General features: G+C 40.8%; 1 protein-coding gene across 3 annotated transcripts; it reads left to right on the top strand.

Moving 5' to 3' along the window:
• Positions 1 to 940: 940 nt before the first annotated feature.
• On the top strand, positions 941 to 16,002 carry MRPS17 (mitochondrial ribosomal protein S17). Of its 3 annotated transcripts, XM_069226935.1 has the most exons (4): positions 979 to 1,053; positions 9,557 to 9,631; positions 11,088 to 11,231; positions 15,023 to 16,002. In XM_069226935.1, exons 3-4 carry the CDS (start codon positions 11,109 to 11,111, stop codon positions 15,317 to 15,319), a joined length of 420 nt encoding a protein of 139 aa, XP_069083036.1. In that variant the 5' UTR covers positions 979 to 1,053; positions 9,557 to 9,631; positions 11,088 to 11,108; the 3' UTR covers positions 15,320 to 16,002. The 3 variants fall into 3 exon arrangements, with proteins under 3 accessions (XP_069083034.1, XP_069083036.1, XP_069083035.1); XM_069226933.1 differs by lacking the exon at positions 9,557 to 9,631 and having other exon boundaries at positions 941 to 1,053; XM_069226934.1 differs by lacking the exons at positions 979 to 1,053; positions 9,557 to 9,631 and adding an exon at positions 1,060 to 1,254.
• The last annotated feature ends 97 nt before the right edge of the window (positions 16,003 to 16,099 follow it).

Genomic DNA, 16,099 nt, shown 5'->3' with positions numbered 1-16,099 from the left:
CATATTGATTATGTATAGGAGCTATGTCGAGAACATCCTAAACAAGTCAAAAGGTTCATCAACCTATTTGCGTCCCTTTGTAAGTGTACTTATTAATTTCAGGCGCGCTAACAGGTGTAACTTCTGATATTTATATATTTCCCTCATCTTCATTGCTTGATTTTTCTCGCGAGAAAGTGTCACACATAGGTGTTGAACGTCACTCATAGTTATACTATAATTATGAAAATGTCACACATAAGCAATCGGAAACCTTGGCAGTTACGTATACGTCCAAGGCATGGTCTATTTTCCAATGCAGCCAACGATTGGGGAGGACACAAATGTAGGGGATATCGAATTTTACACACCATCGGCGCGGAGACACAGTGACCTGGTGTTATAAAGAATTCAGGACGCCAGATAGGAGTTCCCAGGTTTATTTACACCAGAAGAAAAGGATGTCTGGTCAGTACTGCTTCCTCAGGCCGAATGCCTCCCCAACTCCCCGTATTCCTCATTCCCCCGTTCTACATTCCACCTAGCCTTCCGCTGTACTTACACTCTCCCTGTTACACCTGGTCAGGCTCACAACCAGATCTCTGCCCGGCTCCAAACTGCGACGTACCGCCCCCACCCTCAGCCCTCCCTTCCAGACTCGAGAGTGGCTGCAGCAAATCCTCCCTGGGCCGAGACTGGCTAACACCACAAGGTCGAGCTCACAGACCAAATCGTAAGAAACACACAGTCTCCTCTATCCCGGCCAAGTCCACCTGCAAGTAAGTAAACCAAATACATGCAACGGTGTGTACTATTTACACACAGCAGAAGCAGATTTCAAAGCCAATGAGTGAAATACTGTGTGCAGTGCTCGAGGATTGGCTGAGTTACAGCCAATCCTCCAATCAGAAGTCATTTTACATTGTACCAGCCCCCTCACTCTACCAAGACCTCTCATATAATTTGTTCTGCCACGTGAATGGCTGTCGTGCGACCCGGAAGTACTGAATAATGCTCCACGTTATATTCAAAAGCTCAATGTCGGACATTAGCCTGAATACACGGAAGGTCAGGGTAAGTAGCAGTCCTGTTATCATTTGAGTACAACTTAACCAGCCTTACCGAAGCGACTCTTTATGCCTTCTTAATTGCCGGAGATGTAAAGGCTATGAATAAGACAAAACGAAATTGGGTGCACAAGGATCAAGCAAGAGCCCAGACGTGCAGTATTGCTACTACGAGGGGAAAGATCATCAGCAGCCAACACGCGAAAAGGTACACAGTTCAACTAACAAAATTAGACAAGAGGATCGATAATGTTAAACCCAGATATTGCCCAAACGCAGCCACGGGCAAACTCCATACGGGAAGCAAATCAGATCGATAGTAAAGGCCAAATACAAAGTCTTACCGTTCCCATTCTGATCCTTTATATGATGGGCACCTTTTGGAGGTTACGAAGGCCTGCATCTCAGTGGTCATGTGTCGGCGTCACTTGCCCAAAAAACCTCCACTTGCTAAGCACCTATTACATGTAAGTTGCACAGTATAGAAAAGGGGATGGCTACATATGTTATCTAATACGTACGATGACGCGAGACCTTGCAACTCAATCACGCCTTCAAGGAACAACGAGATTACTCATCTGTGTGCTGTGGTGCAAACATAACAGGAGTTCACTTGTCCGTTCTTTCAGTTCCAGTTTGACACAGAAAGTGCACATAATTTGCCAAGCCTGTGCGGCACAGGCGTTTCGGAAAATTATAGGGACCGACGCAAAAAATGTTGCGAGAATCCTCATATCTCTGCTACTCGCTTTACAACTAAGCAACCATAATCATGTCACTTCTCTAACAAGCATTTGCAGTGCAATAGGGCTCGCATTTGTGAGAGTTAGAGCTATTTGTGTTGTAAATCACAATGTCTTTTACTTATGTGTTTTGGTTTGGAGTGTAGTGGATGTATGCTAGGTGCCACAGCAACCCTCCCAGGCCTTTCGCTGCAGGAGAGAGGACACAACAAGGCCGCTATCTTGGGAGGTTTTTTTGCCTTATTCCTACAGACTGGCTGTGATGCCCTAGAGATGCAACCTTTTATAGTGTTTATCCAAACATTTATAGCACCAAACAAGCCACAAAGAGGCACCTTCACGGCATTTAACCCAGAGAATGAGGGGGTCAAAAGAGGAGCAAAGAAAAGGGGGCATCATTGTATTTCTGAGTTAAACTTTTAAAGGAATCATTCCCCTACATTAGCAATACCAGCCGAACTTTTAAAACCATTGACTGTATACAAAGAGAATAATGGAAGAGGCAGCTTAACTACACATTAATTATAGTGATTTTGTTAAGAATTGCAACTGCTTTGTAGTGCTACAAAATGGCAGAACCTGAATTACCAAGCGCTGTATAAAAAAAAAAATGTTATTCCCAGACTGCCCCAACATGCACCAGGCAAAGAACTCTAGGGGAGAGGATGTAGTGTAAGGGCCAGAGCTGCCGATCTCGGATGTGAGAAACATGGTTTGAGTCTCTGCCCCGGCTCAACATCCTGTGATTCTGGGCAAATCACTTAATCTCCCCTTGCTACCAAAAATGAAAATGTTCTTGTGTAAGATAACCGATGCTCATGAAAAGCACTGTAATACCTTTGTATTGAGTTTGTGGTAACTGAACTCTATTTGAAGAGGCCTAATTTACATCCAAAGGCTAGATGTTTCAAGCTGTCAAGCTTGAGGCCATGAAGTGCTTGGGTTTGGAGTACCAACTCCTTTTCCACTATTTTGGGGACAACACCTTTTGCCATCTTCTTGCCTAGAACTAACCTATGTGTTTGGTTGGTGGCCCTCCGGAGGTTATCAAGAGCACGTGTTATCGCCTAGGGTTAAGCTCTACTCAGGTCAGTTGGTTTATGCACCAACTGCAGGGGTCTTGACAGAACGAGAATGTCACAGATTACAATCCTGACATAGCTTTGTCATCTCTGCAAGGTTGATTCAAATGAATTATAGTAATTTTGTTAAGAATGGCACCTGCTTTGCAGCATTATGAAATGGCAGAACCTGTATTACCAAGCGCAATTTAAAAAAAAGAAAAAAAAAAGTTATTCCCAGACTGCCACAACATGCACCAGACAAAGAACCCTAGGGGAGAGGATGTGGCGTAAGGGCCAGAGCTGCTGATTTTGGGGCTGGGGGGAACACGGTTCGGGTCTTGGTGCCAGCTTAACATCTTGTGGTTCTGGGCAAATCACTTAATCTCCCCTTGCTACCAAAAATGAATTTGTTCTTGTGTAATGTAACCAGTGATCATGTAAAGCGCTACAATACCTTTGCAACAAGTTTGCGCTATATAAAACTGCAAAAAATAATAATAAAGCGCTTCAATACCTTAGTGTTGAGTTCACGCCACATAAAACTGCATAAAAATAAAGAACTAAAAAATATCCCGCAGACATTGCAACAAAACAGCAAGATGCCCGAAACCAAGGAAGAAACAACATACCGCCATAGCAAGAAGCAGCGAGGCCAAAGAAAAAAATTGTGCACCACACTAAGGTATGTGTGCGATTGTGCAATAATCCATGTAACATTGTCAGTCTCCAAGGCGGTTAAAAAAACAGCCTTGAGGCGGGACAAACAGAAGCAATTACCAACAACATCAAGGGATTTTTGAAAGGCAGGTCCAGGAACAAATAAAAGTGATTGGTGTGGTTGAAGTCCACAGAATAGATTACATGTCGCGAAGAGCAGCTCTTTTGGGCTGCTGTGCTTGACCTAAAAATCCACTTTGACATCCACTGTTTTAATGGCATCTAACCTGTGGCTTGCTATTGGGGTCACAGGTCTTCAGTTTTTATGACCCTGGATCTTTGGCCTGCTTCTGGTGATTGTGTTTTATGGGTTATCCAAAAATATGGGGATCCCCTGATCTGCTGGGATTACAGAGGTATGTGCTACTTTCCTGGACAGTGACTTGGCACATTTTAATTTATGAGACTGCAGACCAGTAATATGGAATGAAAAATAATGCATAAATGTGATGTTAATTGCACATCACATTTGCAAAATCTTTCAAGTTAGGCTGCGTATTGAACTTTGAAAACAACAATACAAAATAAAAAAATAGAGTTTGACTAGGCTGTTGATCGGAAAAGCTGTGGCCAGCTGCTGTCCCGTACCATGTGTTTCAGGGGAAAGTCTAATCCAGGCGTGGAACTCCCTCTAGGTACCTTCATCTTAACCTGAGATATCCACTGTCAGTCGATGGATCCAGGCTCCCAGTCTGTCACCTATTGAGAAGAGGATTTGGAGCTGGCATGACTGACTTGGGAAATAGTGATACTGCAGCCTGGTCTTGTAACCTGAGGTTAAGGTCGAATAGGCCCTGTTCGATGGAGGATGGACTGGATAGGGGCCAAAGTGCTGGGATAAAAAACTAGAAACAATGGCGGCCTACAGGTAACATGTAGAACAGAGACATGCATGTCAACCAAATTCACATAAGGGCCTACAAGTCATTGGCATTCAACTTCTAGACAACTCCATCTTGAGAATAATAAATATCTATACCCAACAGAAGAAGGTTGCAGGTTTTAATGGCCTCCTTTTAAGGGCATCTAAGAGGCACTATATTTTCCCTCCAAGCTGGAAGTTGTATCTTTTAATCCGTGGCAATTTAAACTGCAAGTGTGAGAATGGGAAAGCGATGAGGGAATAGCTGAACTGAAAACAGCATGTGTTATTCAGTCAATTCAACATGGCCTCCAAAAAGTAGGTGCTTAAGGGAAAACACCTGGCCCACTTCTGCTCGGTTGAAGGACTTTCTCAGCATGCAGCTCCTATGAAATTGAAGATTCTACCATATTTTCTACACAGGCCTTTTGGTGGAAGATCGGGAAGCCTCTGAGTAAGGAATAAACCACCTGGAAACCAACATGTCTGAGGCTTCCTGGGTAAAGCATTTTAACACCATTTTTAATGCTCTGAATAGTCTGTGCCAAGAGTCATTCACCCTTAGCATTGCTTCCAAAACCAGTAGCAATGTGCCCAGTTCCAGCCACCTGGAAGTGTTCACAAAATACAAAATTATAGAAGCTATAAAAAAAAGCTTTAATAAAGGAAAAGCCTAGGACTCAACATGATTTCCCCCATCTGAGATATGTTTCTGTGATGGACTTTGATTGGTGGGCGGAAATCCTTACAGCAGTCTTTAGGGCAATTGTAGTATCTCTACGTTGTTCCAATTCTTGGTCAAATATCATTATTGCCCCACTATATAAGAAAGGCCCGAAAATGACCTGAAGTCCTATAGACTTAAGTCTAATTGACATTGACTGTAAAAATTGTTTCAAACTGGTATTGATGGCCTTCGATAAATGGATCGGCAATGAGAAAACACTTGTACACATACAAGGTGGTTCTAGAGAAGGGCTGTCCACAATTGACCAGATTATTACTTTTCTGCCCTTAATCTTAAAGACCAGCACAGTGACAAAGATGCCTTTTTACAAGCATTTTGGCATTTTTAGACTTCATCTGCCTTAGATCTGGCTTCAAGAAACCGCCTCTGAGAAAAAACTATGCATATTGGGATAGAGCTAGGTCTTTTGTCTTTTAATTCAAAGGCTATATTCTGGAACCTTCATTCAAGTGAGACTAAGCTGAAAAGGGCACATTTGTAGGAAATTATACACAAGGTGGGGAGTCAAGCAAGGCTGCCTCCTAACACCTCCTTTCTTCTCATTATATTAACGATATATATGAAGAAGTTATGAAAGCGTCTCCTTATGTTTAATCAGTCAACGGTTTTAAGAGTCCAGCTTTACTATATGCGGACAATTCTATTCTCATAGTAAAAAAAAAACCAAAGCATTGCAGGTCTAGCTCCTAGTGATGGAAACGTGTTGCAAGACATATAAAATCGATATAATCTTTAGGAGCAAGCATTCAAAGAAGTTTTCATTCTTCATAAATCGAAAGAAACTCAAGGAAGTGGCATCTTTTAAATATTTAGGTGTCACAATGACCAAAACACTAAAATGGTCAACCTATAACCACCATTTGGGGAGGGAGATTGAGTGGAATGGGTGTTCCTGCTTCTAAATACAATTGGGAACAGACACAACCCAGTGATATCAAACAAATGCCTTAGTGGTGTGAAAGGGGATATGAAACGCTCCATGTTGATTCCTGGCCAAAATGGCAAAGTTCTGTCCAACACAATAGCAAAATACTAGTAAAGAGTAACCTGGAAATAGAGCAGACCAAATAATCTTTGTACCAAGTGATCCTATGGGTTCTGCGACCGGGGCAACATGCCTATATCTGAGGCTCAGCTGAGACATTTGCACAGAACTTCAGAAAGCTCAATAAGAACACGTTTTGCATCTGTTTTGGGTGTTAGTCCAAAACTATTGTTTTATGTCCTTGAACCTTTCAGACCTGTCATATTTGGCCTCAATTCTAGAACATACAGTGTTTTAGCCTTGTTTAACTTGTTTTAACTTTCATACTTTGTTTTTAATTATTTGTGCAGAAGGTAACTATGTTTTGTATCATGGGCTGAAAGCACTTTGATAAAATTCAAATTTCCTCGCTCACATTCCTGCATCAGCAAAAGCACAACTGGAGGTATCTCATTCTCCTACATTGCACCCAAGACTTGGGATGACATCCCTCAATACACAAGCGCCGCCTCCTCACGTTTTGAGTTCCGTAAGAGGCTGAAAGCCTGGCATTTTGTATAAGTACCTTGGGGACATGCAGCAACACACACCCAAGCACCTGGATAGTGTGGTTTGTTAGTCCACTGTACAAATCAATATAGCATAACATATGTCATCTTCCCTCTATTTCTATACACAGCCCATACAACTTTAGAAAATTAGTTACATCTTCTTTCCTCTGTGTCCACATGACTTTGTACTTGTATCTAACATTTTAAAGATATACCAGGCTAAAACATCAAAATGTCCCTAGCTTCCCCTTCCTTAAAGCAAAGTACAGTTTTTCTTCTCCAGTCACACTTTTAATCAAATTTCCATACTGAGCATGTACGTGTGTGCCTCTCGGCTGTCCCTTTGAGCCCTTTTTGACCAATTTCAGGTACAGATGAGAAGTTGAGCATTGTGGCAGTGGCCTGTTGTACTATGTTCAGATTGACTTGGCTTGACCATCCTTGCAGAGCTTTGGTAGAGCCATTGAAATTGGTCAGGTTTATATTTGGTGTCCTTCACCCTGAGTTTTTGACACTCTTCTGGGCTGTATATGTATGAGCTTTTTTATAATGCTGTCCCACAACCTATGGTTATTCACCAGGGAAACTTATAATTACTGTGTCAAACAGGCCATTTTAAGATTATTAGGCATCTCTTGCATTTTGAGTCCTAACTAAAACAGTAAAAAACAATGGTATAGTGACAAAGAAGAAAAAAAAATATGTAATTAAAAAGCTACATTTTGTCAGTTGTATTTTTAAGATGTAAGATACGCCCTCATTCATTGCAGCCCAAAAAAAAGTTGGAATGATCAGCCAGACCACCAATAGCATGAGACTCCTCTTAGAGCTGCCAGGGCCCTCTCGGTATATACTTCAGATAATTAGTAATGATGTCTTTCAGACAGCCCTACTATAGAGCCAGACCTAAAAGGACTTGGAGCTACATCTTTTCTGGCTTTAAGTTTAAGTTGAAGGAACTCCGTTTTTGGGTGTGGGAGTTGTGCTTCAGGTGTTTCTTGGCAATAGAATCTTGACTGCAGCATTGCTAAATAAATCCTGCATGCTTTTTGCTATTTGTTGTATGGTAATTGCAAAATAATTTGAAAGGGGATCCCCAAATTATTGTGACAGGGAGAGGTTTCAACTAAACATCTTAAACCCTTTTATCAGTTACTTACCAATCATGGTTGTACGTGGCGAACAAATTATCCAAGATTGCTTGAGATTTCATTCACTGGTCAGTTTACAATAAGATATATTGGTGATAGGCTTTTACGCCATTTATTCATCCACTGTATTAAAATATATAAACCTGACTTTAGAACTAATCTGATAAAAACTGTAGTATCTGCACTTAATTTGGTCTGGAATTCACTTTAGAGTCTATGTAAACCTACCAACTTTCATGTTTTAGGGGTTTTCACTAGCTCTTCTCTAATCTTTTCCCCACTCCGAGAAAGGTTGGAAATTTACTCCTGACAAGGGCAGAAATAAAACTTCTACCACGGTCGAGGAAAAAGTGGTTTTCGGGGGAGTGAACCTGTAAACGCTCAAAAGATTTTCACTTGAGCACATCTATTCAGGCGTATTTGCTCTTGCTAAAATGCAGTTCACAAATATTTTCTAACAGTTTGTTACTTGAAGGTGTAAATCTGCACTAATGCAACGGCATATACCATGGGTGCACTTTTGTGACTTTTTTTTAAAGAATTGGGCGCCTAATTGGGTCTGAGGAAATCAAGGCCTTTTTTTTAATTAAAATTCAGTCTCTCTATTCATAGACTGGTTTCACTGTGAGACAGCATTCTAGCCTTTCACAAGGAGCATATAGACACACTCAATAGGTTTGTCCAGTGCCAGGGACTACTGTGGCAATGTGTGATTTTGAGACCAAAAAAATTGCTTTTTTACAGTCTTTGTTATAATGATGATGATAAAGCTTTACAAAGGCCCAGGCAAAACAAGATACACATTGACAAAACCAGAAGACAAACAGGCAATGTCGGCTTTGCCAATTATTGTATATTTTCATGTTTCCCATAATCTTGTTGAAACTTGTCTCAGATTATTCAATTAGGAATGTTATTTTTGGGAATACTAACACGCATCAACATACTCTACTAGATGATGTTTCACAGAAATGGTACCTAAAATTTCACTGTGTTTTAGCAAAACACTTTTTTTTTTTCCCTAGTTGCATTTTTTGTGAACGTTTAATTTGAAAGAAAAGTCATCAATCTTGCTTTCAAGCTTCAACAAATATTTGCATATATCCAGAGAGCATTATGGGATCATTATATATAGCCTCATATTGTTAAACTTAGCAGATGTGCGTATGTACTTTTTTTTTTTTTTTTACTCTGACCACTGTCCACATTGCAGTCCGAGCTTACATTTCCTTAGAGTGCTCACCCTAATAATAAAGGCTTTGCATAAATGAACCATAAATACAAGTTCGAACAGCATTAACTTTTGGACACAAATATTACCTTAACTGCAGTCTGCCCTTCTTTGATCCATAATGTGGTACTGTAAAATTTGTATTTCCATCACGCTTCCGAATCAGTGTTTTCCTAGCTGCTGATATATTTTTTTATTATCTGTATAGTTAATTTACAAGGTGTTTAAATGTCATATGTTGAATACAAAACTGACACCATACAGCATTTTCATACTTTGTCAGACAGTTCACTTTGCAGTCGGAGAAAAAAAAATAAACACCAATCTCCAGGATAAAATAAGCAGCAATTTGTGAGAAGACATACTGTGGCATTTGACCTCTGTCTTTGAATACACAGCAAAATGACAAGATAAAAACACAGTTTAAATGCATTTCTCTTCTACTTTGTCGTCTCAAGGTCTCTTGCCAGAAAGGACCAGTAGGTCCTAAAAATACCTTGCCGGGATAAAATCTGACTCTCTGTAGCAAGTAGGTGAGTAGAATTTTCCAGGCCTGTCACTGTAGTCACAATCAGTGCTGAGTTCCATTAGTGATGTTTAACTTGCAGGCCCAAGTTTATTTTATACCACATGCTGGGAACTTATGCGTAAGTAAAATATTCCAAGTAGGAGCATAGCCCATTCTGATGTGTTTTAGGGGTCTGAGCACATGGACTAGGGTCTGGTTAGCAGAGTCCCAGTCCGCAGAGTCAAAAACTGCATTCGTCCAAAAGAAATGGGGGTGATCATACAAAAATAGGCATTTACCTACAGTGTGCATAGTATCTGTCTAGTTCTCGTGTGTATCTTGGCATGGAAACGTATGGCAACATTGTAAATTAGGTCCAATCTGGATTCATTATTTCATTTTTTTATTAGAATTTGTTTTTGTTGGGAAATAAACTATTTTACCCTTGAGACTCAGAGAGAGACAAGCAGCTAGAATCTAATGGCACAGTATTATCCTAGGATGAAGTGATAAGAGATTTCCAAAAGTCAAATCGGTGAACTGAGCTTAAATTTCCACCACAAGCTGGATGCTGGAGAAACTAAAGAACCACATTTCTAGAAATGTGTGAGATGTGAGTCATCTTGATCAGCTGGTTACTGTCTGGGAGAAGAGGAAGACAGTGAAAACGAGCAAAACACGATTGCTTTGGGCAGGGTGACTCCATCTCCATTGCAAATCTGGAAGTCGGGCTAGAACCACTGGAGAATATGGCACATAGCTCACATTTGAGGATACTGGTGCACCCTCTCCTGCCTGCCGATGGTGATGGGAACATGCAAGACAGACAACAAACCTTTCTTCAGAATGAAGGGTTTGGAGTTGACCCTTCATGACAGATTCAGACATCCCTCTGGGTACGTTGTTGGTGCAGTTGACACAGAGAGTTGATAACCAGAGCAGTGGCTAAAAAACAAAACAAAAAAAAAAAAAAAACTTGATCATCTGTTGAGCCAAGGAGTTTGTAATTTTTCAGACTTGTGTTCGGTAGTACTGCTGTAAAGATGGGAACTGTAGATACATGAAAAAAGTTGTTAACCAGAGAGTTTGAAGCCACCCTATAGTTTTCTTCAAATTTGATGGTGAAACTTGAGGGCGCAGGGTCTTCAGCTTTACTGCAACTACCTGAACTTAGTTTGTTAAAAAATGTTATATTTATTATAATAAAAATATAAAATGTTAACATTAAATCTTATTAACATGGTAGCAAGGCAACTTATTTGTGTATTTCAGCCTAAGTACATCAAGAACACCAACTTCTGCCACCATGAGAAGTGTCCAACAATTGCTTATTGATTACTCGCCTTTAAAACTAATAGGTTTGATATTTAAGGATGTTTGGTAGTCATTTTGCAATGTAATCAATGTTGTTAAGTCTTAATGGCATAATTTGTTGCTTTCTTCCGTGAATTTTGATTACCCTTTCGTTTGTACAATTACAGCTCCTATTCTTTTGAGGAACAATGGCGACAAAGCTTGCTGCTGTCCATGCAAAGTGGGTTGTGGGAAAAGTGATAGGAACAAAAATGGCAAAAACTGCAAAAGTTCGCGTAACCAGGCTTGTGTTAGACCCATATTTACTTAAGGTAAGTTGAATGATCATCCGCATTCAATATTAGATATTTGTTTTAAAATTGTGGAAGGGCTCTTTGTTTTTTTTTGTTTTTTAAACTCCATTTTTTTCATCAGTAAGATTGCAATTGGTCAGGTATGTGCTACCTATAATAGAGACTTCATATCATATTTACTGTAAATGGGGGAAAAAATCCTACATATTTATCATGAGGATAATACCAGCCTCAAACCAGGTGTATACAGAGCAAGTACTGGCAATGCTGGTAGGTCTGACTGAAAAACAAAAGTGCCTTTTCAGTCACGGACGGGTTTAAGCACTCATTAAGGGCCAGATGTATGATCACGGCCCATTGCGATTTGGTAATAGCGATTTTTAAGAAATCGCTACTACCGTCTCGCAAAGGGCCATGTATCACATTTGCGAATCGGTAATAGCGATTTCTTAAAAATCGCAAATGCTATTACCGAATCGCAAATTGCGATACCGGCCCCATTTTTTGCATTTCCAAAATTGCAATTTCTGAACCAGAAATCGCAATTTTGGAAATGCAAAAGGCCAGGGTGCTGGTGGCCAAAGGCCCCCTCTCTTGCACCCCAATTATTATTTTTTTGAACATGTAAGGTACACACATGCCAAAAGGGCATGTGTGCTTTACATGTTTAATTTAAAAATGCAGTTTAACTGCATTTTAAAATTTTGCACCAGGTTACCACCTGGTTGCAAAGCATGGTATTTTGCAAGTGCAAAATGCCATGTTTTGGAAAATCGCAATTTGCGTTTTTTTTTTTTTCCCTGAATAGCCTTGCGACCTGGAAATTGCGAATCGTAAATTTCTTAGTTGTGGTCTGCGAATGCATTTCATGCATCGCAGACCAAGGTTTTGCACTCGCAAAAGGCAGATTTTACCGTTTGCGAGTGCAAAATCATTTCATACATCTGGCCCTAAGTTTTCATACGTGTACTGTCAACTCATCCTATCACCTATGCATCCCAGTCACCCATTGACTCATTTTTTGCATTCACCCCCATATACAACCACAGTAAAATACACATTCAAACTCAAGAATGTATGGATGTACGTGGTATTGATTTTCACATAAAAGGAAGTCCCCCGACACTCGAGGAGAAGGGGACCCATAGGGAAGGGAAGAGAGACTTTAACGGAAGAGACTAGATACGTTCTCCCAAAGACCCAATCTGCACACAAACAAGTATCTGTCTACCCAAAATCTAGCATGTGGCTGGTTAAATAACTCAGACAAGCACTATGTTGGTTTTAATGCAACTCTCACTCACTCTAGGAGTGACATGCTTCATCATCAGGTTCATCTGGCTGCTACTACCCAGGATGGGGTCAACCATATTCCAGGGAGCACTTTCGATATAAACAAGGTACTGGGGGAATAAAACTAAAAATTACTCTCCCCCTCCAAGGTGTCTCTTTATTAGCAGAGCGGGTGGCATGACTAAAAATAACTGTATATAGTACTAACAAGGGGTACTTTAGGAATAATGGTCCTGTGACTTTCACACACTGGTTGTCAACATTTTTCTGCCCTTCATTTTTGGCCAAAAATGGTCCCGGACATTGATCAGGACATCACAAACACCACTGCCCCAGTGTAGGATCCAAAGGCCTTTCCCTGTGGAAAATGCATATGCACTTATTATGCATGCAGACTATAGAGGCAACTTGCCTGTCAAAGCGTGGAAGCCTACATCACGGGGTCATTGCACCTAGAACGATAAGACAGATTGCTCCAACACCATCGTACAAGATTTAGTATACTTGAATAGGTAGAAAGAGCTACCTCGAGCCCTCTTACATATATAACACACCCAAAAGGTGAACACAGCACACCATGCAAGTATTGGGTCAAGTGAAGTCAAAATAACAGTCCTTTAAGCAGCACAAGGAATAAGTTCCAGTAAAATCACCATATCATCTTGTTGTCACGTACCCAGTAGGGAATGCCCTTTAGGCTTCTCAGGATGCGGTAAAGGTGTGGCCCTGTAGTGACACTCCAAAATTTAACGGTGGTGAAAAAGTTCAGTGAGCAACCATTGCACTGCACCATCAAAATACAAAGATGGAATATAGAGCCAAGTAAAAACCACGAAGGTTCAGCTCTACCCCTATGACTCCCGACTGCCGGCATTACTCCAAGGGTCCCGTGACTGCTGTAGCACCTACTCGATCCTGCACTCCTTGCTCACTGAACAACGGGAGCAGAGAGTAGTGCGGGCCGTGCCAGTTGTTCAACTCGCCGCACCTGTGAACAGCAGCAACTCAACAGCACTCCGGTGGTGACGTCGTCACATAGTAAGTCATCTCTGGAGCGCTGGAAAATGTAGTCCTGTAGCAGGGCGCATATTCTTACAGTGAGCACGTCATCCCCGAGCGTGTTATGCCAATTTCATAATCAGCACGCCTTCTGAAAAGAATGGTAAGATTAAATATCTCTTCACATACCTATAAGCTGTAACGCCCCCAACAGGCCACTGTTTTGGGCACTATAAGAAGAAGATGTGCCCATTTGTTGATGCGTGCCTCCCTCCGCCCCTGCTTCATTGTAACTTACTACTTGTACAGCCTAAAGGAATGGTATTTTGACTTCACTTGGCTTGATACTTGCATGGTGTGCTGTGTTCACCTTTTGGGTGTGTTCTGTATGTAGGAGGGCTCAAGGTAGCTCATTGCAGTCATTGGGTTTAAAAGTGTGACTAGCAGGCGACATAGCTACCTTTTGAAGTATGTTAAATATTGTATGACAATGTTGGAGCAATCTTTCATCATTCTAGGTGCAATGTCCCTGTGATGTAGACTCCCACGCTTTGACAGGCAAGTTGCCGATGAATGCCCGGACCATTTTTGGCTGATAGTGTAGGGCAGAAACATGTTGACCGCTACAGTTCGTTTTAGTCCTGCCCACCCGCTCCGCTAATAAAAGGACACCTTGGTGTGGGTGAGTTATTTTTAATATTTAATCTTTAATTTCTTTCCCCTGGCACCTTGTTTATAGCCAAAGTGCTCGTGTAATATGGTCGAGCCCATCCTGGCTAGTAGCAGCCAGGATGAACCCGATGATGAAGCATGTCACTAATAGAGTGAGTGAGGGTAACAATAAAACAAACAGTTTTTTTTAACCAACCACGCATTAGATTTTGGGTAAACAGATACTTGTTTGTGTGCAGATTTGTACATGGTATTGTATATTGTGTCATTGTTTTAAAGTTTCAGGATGGCGGCCACCTGTAGAATCAATGAGTTATCAATTTTGTTATATAAAAAAATCAATGTACAGTATGGCTAATTCCAGTTGTTGATGATCGTCTAGCTTAAATGCAGTGGTGGTGCCTTATGTGATGCACTGCAGATGAAATGAGTAGGAAGGGAGTGCACCCTAGCACTGTATTGGGAGGGATCTGTAGTGTTCTCTAAAAATGAAAGAGGACTAGGAAATACATGAAAGGAGAAAAAAAGAAAGCCATAGGACTAGTCACCAACCCTGTACTGACGTTCACACATTTTCAGTTTGTGCACATGTAATCAGAAAAATGCAATCACTCACAAGGTAAGAGCCAGTGGTTGAAGTAGACTCATCCATTGCCCCATCCCATGCACTGTCATATATAGAACCAGAGTGTAAAGGACACTTATGCAAATCAGTGGCAGAAGAGACCTGACCGAGAGAGTATTTGCATGCTTGTTTGTGTGTGTTGTATATGTATGCATTTATAATGCAGATTGATACTTGTCAATGTAATAACTATATTGACTTTTCTTTTTGCTTTCAACAGTTTTACAACAAGCGCAAAACCTATTTTGCTCACGATGCACTGCAACAGTGTACTGTTGGGGATGTCGTCCTTCTGAAAGCTTTACCTGAGAGAAGATCGAAGCATGTCAAACATGAGTTGGCTGAGATTGTATACAAAGTTGGGAATGTCATTGATCCAGTGACTGGAAAAGCCTGTGCTGGAAGTAGATATTTGGAAAGTCTGGTAGACTCTGACACAAGTCTGAATGACCAGTTACAGGAGCTGGAAATTTCTTCCACAGAGATCGAAGAGGGCGAAAAGAGGCCTGTGCCCTGAAAGCTGATTGCACCAAGTAGTAATCTCTCATGGAGCCTTTTCATATGGGCTAAAGTCTGGGTTCAGAAACTCTCACAGACCTCGTACATCTACACTAGTCTGAAAAGAACCTCTGCTCATGTAGACTGTATGCTTCATTATCTATAAAACTACTCTTAATGGAACGTAATAAAATAGGACTTCCCTTTAGTGGGTAGCGACGCCATCGGAAATGAAGGGAGGATTGTGATTACCAAGCTTTGAGACTTTTTTTGCCCATCAAGGAGCATTATATGTTTCGCCTACGTGTTACCACATTAATAGATCGTACCGAACGAAGTAATGAAGAACACAAATTCAGGCTAAAATTGTGTTTTTACCTTAGTGATGCCAGATATCAGAGTTCTGTGTACCTGTCTCAATACTACTTTTAAATGTAGTTGAGGACCTTACACATGCCAGCTTCTAAACAAAAGGAATATTGGTTCCATATTAGTGTTACATATGTTTTTCTATTATTCTGAAGGATGCTTTCCTTGAAAGAGCCTAGGCTGTATTATACTGATTTAATTGTGTTCGGGTTTCTAGTTAAAACATACTTGTAGATTATCTTTAGTATATGCATTGACATTGCCAAAATGAAGATGTTCCTCTGGCACTTACTACAACTGCTTTAAAAGCAAATAAAACATTCTGCAGTTTCAGATGTGACCTTTTTGTGCACGTATTGAAGAAGGCAAAAAGTAATTGATTTAATGACCAATAACGATTAGGTATTTGCTAAAGTTAACCTCTTAGCTG

The sequence above is a fragment of the Pleurodeles waltl genome, chromosome 3_2, assembly GCF_031143425.1.
Source record: "Pleurodeles waltl isolate 20211129_DDA chromosome 3_2, aPleWal1.hap1.20221129, whole genome shotgun sequence".
NCBI lineage: Eukaryota > Metazoa > Chordata > Amphibia > Caudata > Salamandridae > Pleurodeles > Pleurodeles waltl.
Note: the sequence above shows the minus strand (reverse complement) of the source record. Positions and strands in the feature narration are given on the sequence as shown.

Excerpts from the sequence above, each read along its gene's own strand:
- MRPS17 (XM_069226933.1), top strand. The coding sequence starts at position 11,109 with ATGGCGACAAAGCTTGCTGCTGTCCATGCAAAGTGGGTTGTGGGAAAA. Across the intron at positions 11,232-15,022 it reads TAGACCCATATTTACTTAAG|TTTTACAACAAGCGCAAAAC; the intron begins GTAAGTTGAATG and ends TGCTTTCAACAG.